General features: G+C 37.4%; 1 protein-coding gene across 2 annotated transcripts in view; it reads left to right on the top strand.

Moving 5' to 3' along the window:
• Nucleotides 1-12,582, top strand: part of LOC106078747 (uncharacterized) — a 36,722-nt gene that overhangs the window by 20,653 nt on the left and 3,487 nt on the right. For both annotated transcript variants that reach the window (XM_056025899.1, XM_056025898.1), the window contains exon 10: nt 6,075-6,385. In XM_056025899.1, the coding sequence (XP_055881874.1) occupies nt 6,075-6,385 (311 nt within the window). The remainder of the gene's footprint in view (nt 1-6,074; nt 6,386-12,582) is intronic.

The following is a 12,582-nucleotide window of genomic DNA, read 5'->3' as shown; positions in this document are numbered from 1 at the left end:
AGAGGGACTTTTCATGGTCCGATAGTTACGCTGGGCAGGGCACGTATACCGTATGGGGGACGAACATATGCCAAAGGCATTCTTTTTTTTTTTTGGGGAGCTGAAAAGTGGTTGGCGTGACAAAGGTGCCCATGCTTAGGCACCAACTTCATTTAACTGACATAGAAGAGGGCACCTGGTTTCTGGCAGATTCAGAACCAGACAGCTGGAGGTCACTCACAAAGGCCGCGGGACACACATGTGAGACCAAAAGAAAATCTATATCTAAAAAAATCTAAAAATAATACTAGAATTCCAGGACGTATACCGGGGGGGGGGGGGGGGGTTAAAGCGCGTCTTTCTACATCAAGTTAAAAGTCTATATCGGAGAAATTACGATGCGCAGGTTACAACAAAAATAGTGGTTCCGGAGAAAGAAAGATGTAAAGAGATCGTGCCGTTTGTAAAGAACTTTGGGTACAGTTCTTACTATAGACAACTGGCTCGATGTACTAAGGGTACAATTCTCAAATGTAGATCCTCATAGGTGTACAAGTATTACAAAAGTTACACTCAACAACAGAACAGTAATTAGAATCTATTTACAGCATTGCAACTAGTGACACATTTAATATAGAATACGAAATCATCAATACTGAAAGTAATAAATGTGCCCAAATTAAATACTCCAGGGCGCCTAGACTAGATGCAATAATATACTACATAAGGGTATCGTGGCACAACATAGCATTACCCCCCAAATATTCAGTACGCACACATAGCAAGAATAATAATATAACCGAAAAACAATCACCAACACCCTACTCAGACCTTGTCAGCTCTCTAACTAGGCTAAACACAGGAAACCTTACTCTTCCCCCCCCCCCCCTTTTTTTTCTGAAAATCCCGTGCTAAAACAGTTCACCCTCACAACTAATAAAATAAACAAACACACACACAATCTCACATCTTACCCCCCCCCTCCGCTCTTGACACCGTTTAATTTGATTGTAACACATGCATTAATTCTCGGGCTAAAAAGTATGATAGTCAGATAGGGGGGATCGTTCAAATGTGATCCGTTTAGTGAAAAGTAAAAATTAAATGAAAAAAAAAAACAAAAAACGAAGAGGATGAGATGTTCGGATGACGTTCCAGCCATGTCTGTGGCATTTTACGTCTCGATCTGGAGACGATCTTTTCCCTTTGCAACTTCTTGTGGGACTAAAGAGGCCAATCCTTGATACACAGCTGCGATCGCAGGTTGGGCATATGTGATCACCAGGCGCCGTTGCATTTTCAGCCTTCTTTCTGCTTCTGTTGTGTATGACATCTGCAATCCGTGCTCTTCGTAGCACTTCCTCATTGGTTATTTTATCTTGCCACCTTATTTTAAAGATCCGCCCTAGGCATCGGAGGTGGAAGACATTCAGCTTTTTTTTCCTGCCATGAGTAGGTTGACCATGTTTCACTTCCGTACAGCAAGGTGTTCAACACACAGGTCCTGTAGACTAGGGCTTTAGTACTGCTAGTCAGCAACACGTTGTCCCAGACTCTTTTCTGCAACCGTGACATGGTGGCCATTGCCTTGGCTATCCTGTTGTTGGTGTCTTTATCCAGTAGAGTGTTGTTGGATATGATGGAGCCAAGGTAACAAAAGTGATCAACAATTTCTAGTGGTTAGCCATTAATGCTTACTTGAGGTGCAGTGTTCCAGCCATGATAAACAATAGAATTCATGGGAACAAATCACAACAGGCGTAGCTGGTGTGTAGTGCCAGTGTTGTTATAAAATGAAATGATGGTGCGGGTAGGAGTGACCAAGAGTGATTGGCCGACATGTGTAAACGAAGCCAGTCTTATAATAATAATCATCATCTTTATTGTCCGTATGGAAATTTGTCTTACAATTTGTGCATTACACCAAACAAAAAACATTATAACTATAAGAAACCAAAGTGTACATTCACACCAGACTCACTCATAATTTACCTGTGACAAAGTTTATATCAGATTGTTCTTATGTAATGATTTGATTGCCAGGGGAATAAAAGAGTGTTTGTGTCTGTTTGTCTTTGCTATCGGTGTCTTGTATCTCTTTTGTGATGGTAAAATCACAAAATCCTGACACAAAGGGTGATTCTTTATTTCGAGGATCTTGTTAGCTTTTTTTATAGATGTATGTCTCAAACAACTGCCCAAATGGGGTTTGTTTTTTGCCAATGATTTTACCAGCAGCATTTAGGATTATATAAAGTTGATTTTTATTTTTAATGCTCCGATTGCCATACCAGGCAACAACAGCACCTCAGGATGTAGATCTAAAGTGAACTCACTTTATTATCGCCTTGGTTGAGTTAGATTTCAATTGTTTGCTTAGTTATTCATAACAGAATCCAGGGTTTACAGAAGCTTTTTTTAAAATGTATACGAGGAGAGAAATAAAGTCAGTTCAGTAATTATACAGTTTGTAGTATTTCGGTGATACCATTGTAGGCCTTACACTGATCAGTTGTTAGTAGCCTACTTTCAATAATGTTACTTCGTCAGGTTCTCGAGTAGTTTGTGATGTTTTATCTACACGTAGCTAGTTAAAAGAGAAAGAGTCTTAACACTATATTGCCCAAAACGTGAACTTTAACTTGACATATGTTTTTAACTTCATTGTAGTGGGTCCCGTTCACTGGTCACGTGTAAGTCACGTTCATACTTCGATAGTACACTATAGAAAATCTCGTTTGGTTTAACCTTTATTGAATCTCTGTTATAGACTTCTTACAGAGTCTACAAAATCTGTGCTTCACTTTTTTTCATTAATTATTCATTAAATACGCATACAAACGACTATATATATATACTAACAAGTTGAAAATGAGAGTTTGTGTTTAAAAGAGACTTTGTGTTTAAAAAGAGACTTTGTGTTTAAAAGAGACTTTGTATTAGAGACAAACTGACATTGTATTTAGGTCACCTCCGGTCGACACTGTTGGTTTCTGTATCTATTGTTATTGCACACCATTATATATTGTAGACTTGTAATAACAACATTAGAAAGAGTGTCCAACCAAACTAATCAAAAGCATTCAAAAATGATTAGTAACTCTAGAGTTAGATTCAGATTGTCTGCTTAGCTAGAACTAGTGATGGGCAAAAGTTACAAACTTTTAAACTAAAAAGAAATATGTAATGAAGGCCAAAACAAAAAGAAAGAAAGTTTAGTTAAAATTGTTGTTTAATTTTTTTTAAATTTGTATAATTTTTCGATATCTGCTAGCGGATGAAACGCACATCCATTTGTTTTCTGACCATGTGATTTTGATTATAAAAAAACAAGTTGCAATTAACCACTAGTTTGTCACAGTCTGCATTTGAAGAGGGACTGGTATAGTAAGATGCTGGTTGAAGTCATGGAGCCTCTATGTGCACTTGAACGGAGCTGCATAAGGAAATTTCGATTATAACATTTTTTTGCCAAAAGCTTCTTGATCTATGCAATAATAGGAATGTGATTCTTCCGTGTTTCTTCCGAGTCACATGGTGTTGTTTAATGTCTGTTAGTTTATAGTGGGAGTCTGGAGCGTTTTAGGTCAAAATCTAGTGGTTTTGATCACTTCATTAATGGCAAATGATAATTTATTAACTGCTGGATCATCAAGTACACCATTTTAATATAGCTAAAACCTTTGATGATGCAGAAGCGTATAAGAGAGTTTAGTCTGTAGATTTTTTATTGAGATCTAGGTCTAAATCATCTACTGTTTGGTTTATAGATCTAATACTAATAGCATTTTGGATAACCAACTCAAGGGAAAAAGAAATCTACACCCTCCCAGTCGAAAAAGTATATAGACTGTGTGTCCGACTGATTTTAACAATTTGATCAGATAGATATAGCCTACACATGTAGGCCTAGTCTGTTATAGTGTGAAGTCGTTGATAAGACCACCCCGTGTTTTTTTTTCCTTCCGCGTTACGCAATAGTGTTTGCTGTATGTTGAGTGATCAGACAAGATAAAAAGTTAAAAAAAAAAAAACATTGGCATGTACGTAGTTCTACCTTTACACACAAATAGTTACACAGGTCAAATGTTTCTTAACTCTCCAACTATTTCGTTTTTATTTCTTCGGCTGCTAGATCTAGATGTGAATTTCTAGATCTATTTCTTGTATGAGATTTTAAACTATAAAATAAGGTTTTCCCTTATATAAAGAATTTAAAAAAAAAATAGTATCATTCTTTTCTAAAGGTTTTAATACAAACACACACATTGGTTTAGACTTTTTTTTTCTATTTGAAATTTTATTGAGCAAGAACGTTTGTAAGAAATATCTTATGAAAATAAATTCCCCACCATAAAAAATAATTCTTAGTATATACTATACAAGACTGTAAAATCTGTTGTTTTTTAAATCGTCTCTCTCTATATATATATATAGAAACCAAAAAAAATAGTGAAGATGAAATTTGATTTTCCATAATGCTCTTAGTTTTTGAGATATTATAAATGTAAAACTGTAAAAAACCGAAAGAGGCTTTTTTTTGTGGAGTGCAGTATTTAACATATCTACACAGCCCTAGCTGCGGCCTAGATATTTTGCCACATGCAGTGCAGACATGACCACTATTCTCCAGTGGTCAATTTAGATTCTCTTTTTGCCATCTACATGTGTCCTTGGTAGTGGATTTTTTTTTCTCAAATGTGTATCCCGTTGCCTTTGTAAGTAATCTTCAGCTGTCTCCTTCTGAAGCTACCTGCAACCAGGTGCTCTCTTGTATGTCATTTAAATCAAGTTGGTGCCTAAGCATGGGTACCTCTGTTATGCTGACCACCCTTCTGCTTAACAAAAAAAAAGCATACACCTTTGTCCCCCATATGGGATACATGCCCTGCCCAGCATAACTGTCATGCTGTTAGAAGTCTCTCTGTACTATCTGTACCAACAATCGCAAAAGCATTGCTGTTTGTAATGCAGTCTTGCCACCATATGTCCATCATCTTTGCTGTTCAAGCGTTCAAGAAGTCTTAGTTGGTTTCTGCATATTACCCATGTCACAGATCCACATAGGACGGTTGAGAGAACCACTTCTTGTAGGCATGCGGAGCGATTTATTCTTTATTCCGCCAAACTCTCGCTTGAAGGCATCCAAAAGCACTACTGGTGCATCATTTGATTCTATGCGTCCCATAAATGTGAAGTAGTCTACCACATTCACAGTGATCTTTAGGGCTCAGTAGATTTTATTGGGTGACTTCTGGAACATGACTTAAGGGACTGCAGGCACGACATGGCCTAAATTGTGCCGATGTGCCTCAAATAAAAAATCAATCAAATCAATCAAATCTGGAACATGAATGATCTTTTTCCAAGATTCATAGTTAAACCAAAAGTGGCGGAAGTGTACCCAAATTCGTTATTAATTTCGATCTGAAAATCATGTTCAGTGTGCAATCAATGGCATAGTGAAGCTCTGTTACAACCATTTCCTTTGTTTTGGAATGGGACAGTTGGCAACGAAGATGGAACACATTGCTGACTGAGTGAAACCTGACATAGATGTCTTTGTATGTGCAATTACACAGGCCTGGTTCACAGTACTTTCTATGGGGAAGTGATCAGACAGGTCACCATTGTGTCTACTTTTGCCTTTTTTGTTCCATATAAATCTGCATGAAAATGGATAGGAACGCTAGATAGCCACTGACCATGTTGAAAGCCTTAATGAGATCCACAAATATAGGTTGAGGTTCTGCCCTCTGCATTTTTCTTGTAATCATCTCAAAATAAATATCATGTTGGATGTACCTCTACCAGCTCTCAAGCCACATTGACTCTCATATAGCACCTCGTCCACTATAGAGTTGGTTAGTGGGTCAAGCATGTGTCTTCTCTTTTTGTCTACCTTACTTATAACACTCATGTCCAACGTCAGAATATTTTCAAATATTTGCTTTTTTTTAAATATTATTTTAGTTTTGTAATTTTTATTAAATTTACTGCAGATCATAATATCTGTAAATTTTAAGCTGTGTCAGTCATACTATGCCCTGGTAATCTTGTACAATTTATCTCAATTTTTTTTTTTATTTTGTTAGATCTGATCAAGGTATGAACAAGGCATTAGCCAGATTAATTTTTGAATTGTTGGAACATCTTCAAACTCAAGTGAAGTTTGTACTTACATATGAAGAGCAGTCACCCTCACAGTTAGGCAGAGTTCTGAACCCTAGTGCATCACCTTCAGTACTAAGCAGACAAGTTTCTAATGAAATGGACTACCAGCTTCTTGAGGTGGCTCAAGACAAAGTTCTGGATATGAGAGTGGCAAATATACGTTGCATTGGACCTGACCTTCAGAGAATTTACAGACATCTTAGTATTGAAAATGGATGGGAAAAATTAGCAGGTGAGCTCATTCTGAGTTACTTCATATCATATAATTTTATGTAAAAGTTTTATACTTAAATATATGGCTCCTTTTGTCTCGAAAGGCAATAGATGCGCCCAAATGAGTCACTGGTTTTGGCTTAATCTTGAGACGGGGCAGAATCTGGTGTGGCTAATCAAGCCAATTCTAGAACGGCAGACTTTGCCACAATTCGTACATGTGTATGCCTCTGATTTAGGGCTAGCGGACAGGGCAGCTTTCTTTTTTTTCCCTCTTGATTAAGGCCGCTTCAATTCTTTTGTTCTCAGCAAGGGTTGTCCCAGCACGCACAGTCTGTCTCCATGCACTCCGGTCTTTGGCTATGTTTTCCCACATACTTTCGCTGATGCCTGTGGCTCTCATGTCTCGCTTGCAGACATCTCTATATGTTAGTCTTGGGCGGCCCTTGGGCCTGACTCCTTCCACAAGCTCAGCATATAAGATATCTTTCCGGATTCTCTCTTGGAGGGACCATGTCTCCAGTCAGGAAGTTTTGAGATTGGCCAATATGAACAGCATGTATGCTCTCCTGACACAAAGAAGATTATACTTAAATATATATGTTACTAGAGCCCAGATACAATATACTTAAATAGATATGTTACTAGAGCCCAGATACAATATACTTAAATAGATATGTTACTAGAGCCCTATTCTGGAAAGACAATTAAGATCACATTCACTTTGAGGGTGTAAGAAACCGACCATGTTTTGTTTGGTGTAAGGGAACTCGGGTGAATTCTTTACCACTTACATATGGCTCGATAATCTAGGGTATGATTCTCAATTACACTTGTCAATACTTGCTTAACTCAAATACGAACACTTAGTATACATCAACTCTAACTCCTTATATTCATGAATATCGATAATCTTTAATACTTAATAAAGCACACAATTATATCACTCCTATGAAATACACGAAACACCAGCACCCTACTCAGACCAGGTCAGCTCTCCAACTGCTAGACTGACCGCTAGAAACCTAATTGTCCCCCCTTGAAAATCCCGTGATAAAAACAATTCACACACCAACTAATAAAATAAACAAACACACACACAATCTCACATCTTACACACCCACGCTCTTGACATCTCCCCCTTACTTCCCCTAGATTTTCCCTGAAAATCTAAGTCTATATTATGTACACTAAAAAAAATTATTAATGACATTGTTGAAGTACAACATGGTTAAAAGAAATACTACTCAAAAATACACAGTACATCTTACTATGTTTACACAAGTAATTTGTTTCAATTCAACAAACTACACCCATGAGTTTAAGTATGAAATAATGAATACTTCTTTTCTATGCATCAACATTAATAAAATACATGAATTATCTTTCCATTTCCAAACAAAACAAGTTCATCAATAATAATGCATATGTAATAATAAAACTAATAATATAACTAAACTAATCTTCATCTGTTCCACTTGTCCAGTTCCTTCTCTTGTGACGTCAGGTTACAATGTAGGCTACTGTTTATTGTTTGTGAATATAGAGCTTAAGACTTGACTTCCGATGCTTCTCAATACTGGATGAGACGACGCGTGTTGTGCAAAGTACAATTAAAACACAAAGAGATGAACAGTTCAGTCAATTTAATTGAGCAATAATAATAATAGTAGTAGTAGTAATAGTAGTAACTTCTCTGACGTGACGATCATAGTTGAAAAAGTTCAACGTACATACTGGATTGCTGAGACGTGCACAGTCTGAAAACGTTACAATACCAGGTATGCTTCTGACAGAGACAATAATGTGAGTTCAAACTGTCAGCCTAGACAATGGGTCAGCCCAAAAGTTGTCTGTACCTTTAATGTGCTGTATTTCAAAGTCAAAGTCCATAAGGTATAATATCCATCTAGCAATACGAGCATTGGTGGTTGCAGACTTGAGATACTTGAGATTCAGGTGATCAGTCCAAACAATGAACTTACGTGAATACAAGAAGTGTTCCAACTTCTTAATTCCCCATGTTAATGCTAACAACTCACGCTCCATTATGCTGTATTTACATTCACGAGGGAGTAATTTTCTGCTGAGGAAACGGACAGGATGCAATTTGTTTCCCACGTACTGTAGAGCAGCAACTGCAACAGCCTTGTCCGAAGCATCACACTGTAGATAAAAACATTTATCCGGATCAGGCAACATTAAAATGGGGTGAGAAGTCAAGTATCTTTGTATACGCTCCAATGCAACCTCCCCCTCCACAGTCTTAGCAACTTTAGAAGGGTGCCCTTTTTTAAGAATTTCAGTAAAGGGAGACAACAAGCTTGAAAAGTTTGGAATGAAGGAGCGATAATAATTGAGCAGACCTAATAATGATCGGGTTTCCTTCTTTGTTTTAGGGTACCGTAGCTGCAGAATCTTACTGACATTAGAATTTTCAGGCTGAAGAAAGCCTTGGCCAATCTTATGGCCTAGGAATGTAATAGTTTGGAACCCAATTAGTAACTTGTTAGGCTTAACAGTAATATTGAATTCTCCTAACCTCTCAAGCACCTGTCTCAACGAGAGCATGTGACTCTGCCAATCAGTGTTGTACACACACAGATCATCAAAATAACAAACTACTTGTTCTAAACCTTTTAGCACTCTACGCATTGTTCTGTTAAAGAAACTAGGACTGTTTTTTAAACCAAATGGGAGATATTTGAATTGATAGTGTGCATTAGGTACTTTGAACGCTGTGTACTGCTTACTACTCTCTTCTAATGGCACCTGCCAGTAACCTTTCGTTAGGTCTAATTTACTAAAATATTTAGCTTTCCTTAGTGTGATGAATAGTTCTTCTTGATCTGGTATGACTTCTGCATCAAATTTTGTTATGGAATTTAATTGCCTATAATCAACAACTGGTCTCAAAGTTCCATCTTTCTTTTTGATTAAGATCATAGGAGATGTATAAGGCGATTCACTCTCTTCAATAATATTCATGTTAATCATCGACTCAATTTCTTCTTGTAGCCTTTGTCTCAATGCCATTGGTACATTATAAGGTTTTAAATTGACAGGCTTATCCGATGTTAGAGTTATTTTAAAGGGCTCCACTTTCGCTTTTCCTGGTACATCTGATATTACGTGTGCAAAGTCTTCAAGGAGTTTTTCAACTTCATTTTTCTGAGTTTGGTTTAAGTCTGATAACCTCTTTTCTATCTTGTACGGGCCTTCCCAATATAATTTGAGCTTATCTCCCTTTTTTGGTTTCAACACTAATACCATTTCTCCTGTATCAAAACTTTTTTTTACAGTGTTTCTATCATATAGTCGTTTTTGTTCTTGCCTCGCTATGTCTTCATTATCACATGCAATCTTAGCTGTACTTTGTAGTCTTTCTTTTAATTCCTCAAGATATTCAAACAAGTTAGTATAATTAGTGTCAACTTCTTTTTCTTTGGTCATAAGTTTCTTCCATAGTGGTGCCCGAGTTTCAATTTCTTTTTGTTTCTTCTCTAGACTTCCTTCTATACTTGTTCCTATAATCGGAGTCTTTACATGAGTTTCTTCCCTTTCTCTGTCCTTCATTCCTCTCGTCTCTACGGCTGACACAAACAGACCTTTCACATTGCCTATTAACACATCAGCGACCGGCTCCGGAAATAGCACGACGATGAATTCTCCTTTCAGGTAAGGTGTGTCAAGCATTGCCTTTGCGGTTTTGTATATAAATACTTGTCCGTCTGCTAAGCACAAGGAGCATTTCTCTGGCAAAATATCTTTTTCATTGACAAGTGTCTCTCTTACGGCGATAACGCTACAGCCGCTATCTCTCAGGATCGACGCCTTTCTTCCATTCAGCTTTCCTTCTTCTATGTTTAGTGATCCAATAGACTTGTCGTTTATAATGAAGTTAGCCACACTTTCTGGATTATGGTAGATCAGATTGCAAGTCCCTTGTCTATCAGGCAATTGCACCACGGCACATTCGGCTTGATTGGAGTAGTTCCTTCTTGTCTCATTCCTATACCTTCCTTGGTTATTCTGGTACATTCCATTTCCATAGTTGTTTCTTCTGTTGTTAACTTGGTTGCTCAATGTGTAATTTGGCCTACTCCATCGCCCTCTTGCTCTGTTGTAAGAATTGCTATAGCGGGGTCTGATGAAATTCCTTCTGGGCTCATGGTATTCAATGTTTGGCCTGATATAGTTTGCGCTGCTAGGACTGGTTTGGTAGCGGTAATTTTGCCTATTCAAATCTCTTCTGTCACTCACTGCGTTGGCCTGATAAATTCTCGATTTCTTGAAAATGCTTTTACTGGCGAAGATTATCTTTCTGTTCTCCAACAAATCAACTAGCTTTTCCAACGACTCAGGTTCTTTATCTAGGATCTCTTCTCTTACCTCTTCGTTTAGGGCACTGAGTATAGAGTCTTTCAATATTAACTCCTCCAGCTGATCAAAGTTCCTTTCTATTTTCGCCGCCTCGCACCACTGTCGGAAGTTCTTTTGTAATGCCACAAAAAATTCTCTTGGGCCATCTTCAATTGGGACCGTCTCATGCCATCTTTTCCTGCAGGCTTCCTCCGTCATTCCCACATAGTCTAAGAGCTCTTTTTTTATCTTCTCGTAGTCAGTGCAGTCCACTAATCTTCTCTGTGTCAGGAATTGCCTTAGTTTAGGTGTTATTTTCTCCTGCAGCTGTGCCACCCAGTCTTCTTCTAGAACCTTGTCTCTCCTAGCTGCCATTTCGAACATGTCGAGGTAACAAGGTAGATCTTCTGTTGTCATGGCAGGGAAACCTTTACTCAGTCTTGGTCTCTGGGCCGTGACTCCGGTTGTCGCGCTTGATTGTGTTTTATTTTTTTCCTGTGCGATTTGTAAATCAAGTTTCTTCATTTTTTCCTCATGTTCTCTCTGCTCTTTCTTTTCCTGTCTTTCTTTATCCCTTTCCTGTCTGTCTTTCTCTTTTTCCTCCAATTCCAGTTCCTTTAATCTTATCATCTGTTGCAGCTTGGACATTTCTCTTTCCTCCACCCTCTCAGATCTTTCTCTTCTCTGTTTCTCTGCCTCACTCTCCTTTTCCATGTTTTACTTTCTATTCCTTATAATACACAGCACTCAGTACGTTTGCTACACTAAGTTTTACAGAAAATTTTAAAATAACAGTCCTAGTATTTCTTTTACCTTAAATTACTACCTTAAGAATAGTTATAGTGCTCTATTATACATACAATAAGAAAATAAAATCAATCCTAATTTTGCAGAATATTTTTAGTTATACAATAGATTAGAAAGACTAACTAGGCAAGTAAATGATCAAGACAGAAAAATACAAATTGAAATAATGATCAGATTATTAGATTCCGATAGGAAGTTAGAATACTTTGATTTAAAGACTCTTGCTTTTTAAATTAGCAACGATAAAATCAGAATGAAATTACTGAAGCCTTAAATTGAGAGGCTAGTATGACAGCACAGAAAAAAAAAGCAGGAAAATATATGATAGTCAAATTGAAACAAATTATAATAGAGCAAGAAAATAGAGGCTAGAGAGTAGAGGGTTCAGCTACACGAGAGGTAACACAAATCACTTAACTTCCACTCCCTGCACGTGATCCAACCTGTCCTCGTGATGCAACTTCGGGCTGTCGCTGTCCTCTCTGTACTGGTACTTCAAACCACCGCCGTTCCTCAGGCCAAATCAAGGGGCATAACACATGAGGAAAAATGTTTTAAAATAGAATGAGTGTCAAATTAACAACAATATAACATGTAGAACAATATTTGTAAGTTTAAGAACATCAATTACATGAGGAAAATGTTTTAAAATAGAATGAGTGTCAAGTTAACAACAATATAACATGAAGAACAATATTTGAAGTTTAAGTACATCAATAACAATTTATAACTGCTATACTTATACAATTTCTGCGACGAGAGGTCCTGGTTTTCTTTCACAAGAGCCCCCAACTGTAAGGGAACTCGGGTGAATTCTTTACCACTTACATATGGCTCGATAATCTAGGGTATGATTCTCAATTACACTTGTCAATACTTGCTTAACTCAAATACGAACACTTAGTATACATCAACTCTAACTCCTTATATTCATGAATATCGATAATCTTTAATACTTAATAAAGCACACAATTATATCACTCCTATGAAATACACGAAACACCAGCACCCTACTCAGACCAGGTCAGCTCTCCAACTGCTAGACTG

This window comes from Biomphalaria glabrata, chromosome 4 (genome assembly GCF_947242115.1).
Source record: "Biomphalaria glabrata chromosome 4, xgBioGlab47.1, whole genome shotgun sequence".
NCBI classification, from domain to species: Eukaryota; Metazoa; Mollusca; class Gastropoda; family Planorbidae; genus Biomphalaria; species Biomphalaria glabrata.
The sequence above is the reverse complement of the archived record's forward strand: the minus strand, read 5'-3'. Positions and strand labels throughout refer to the sequence as shown.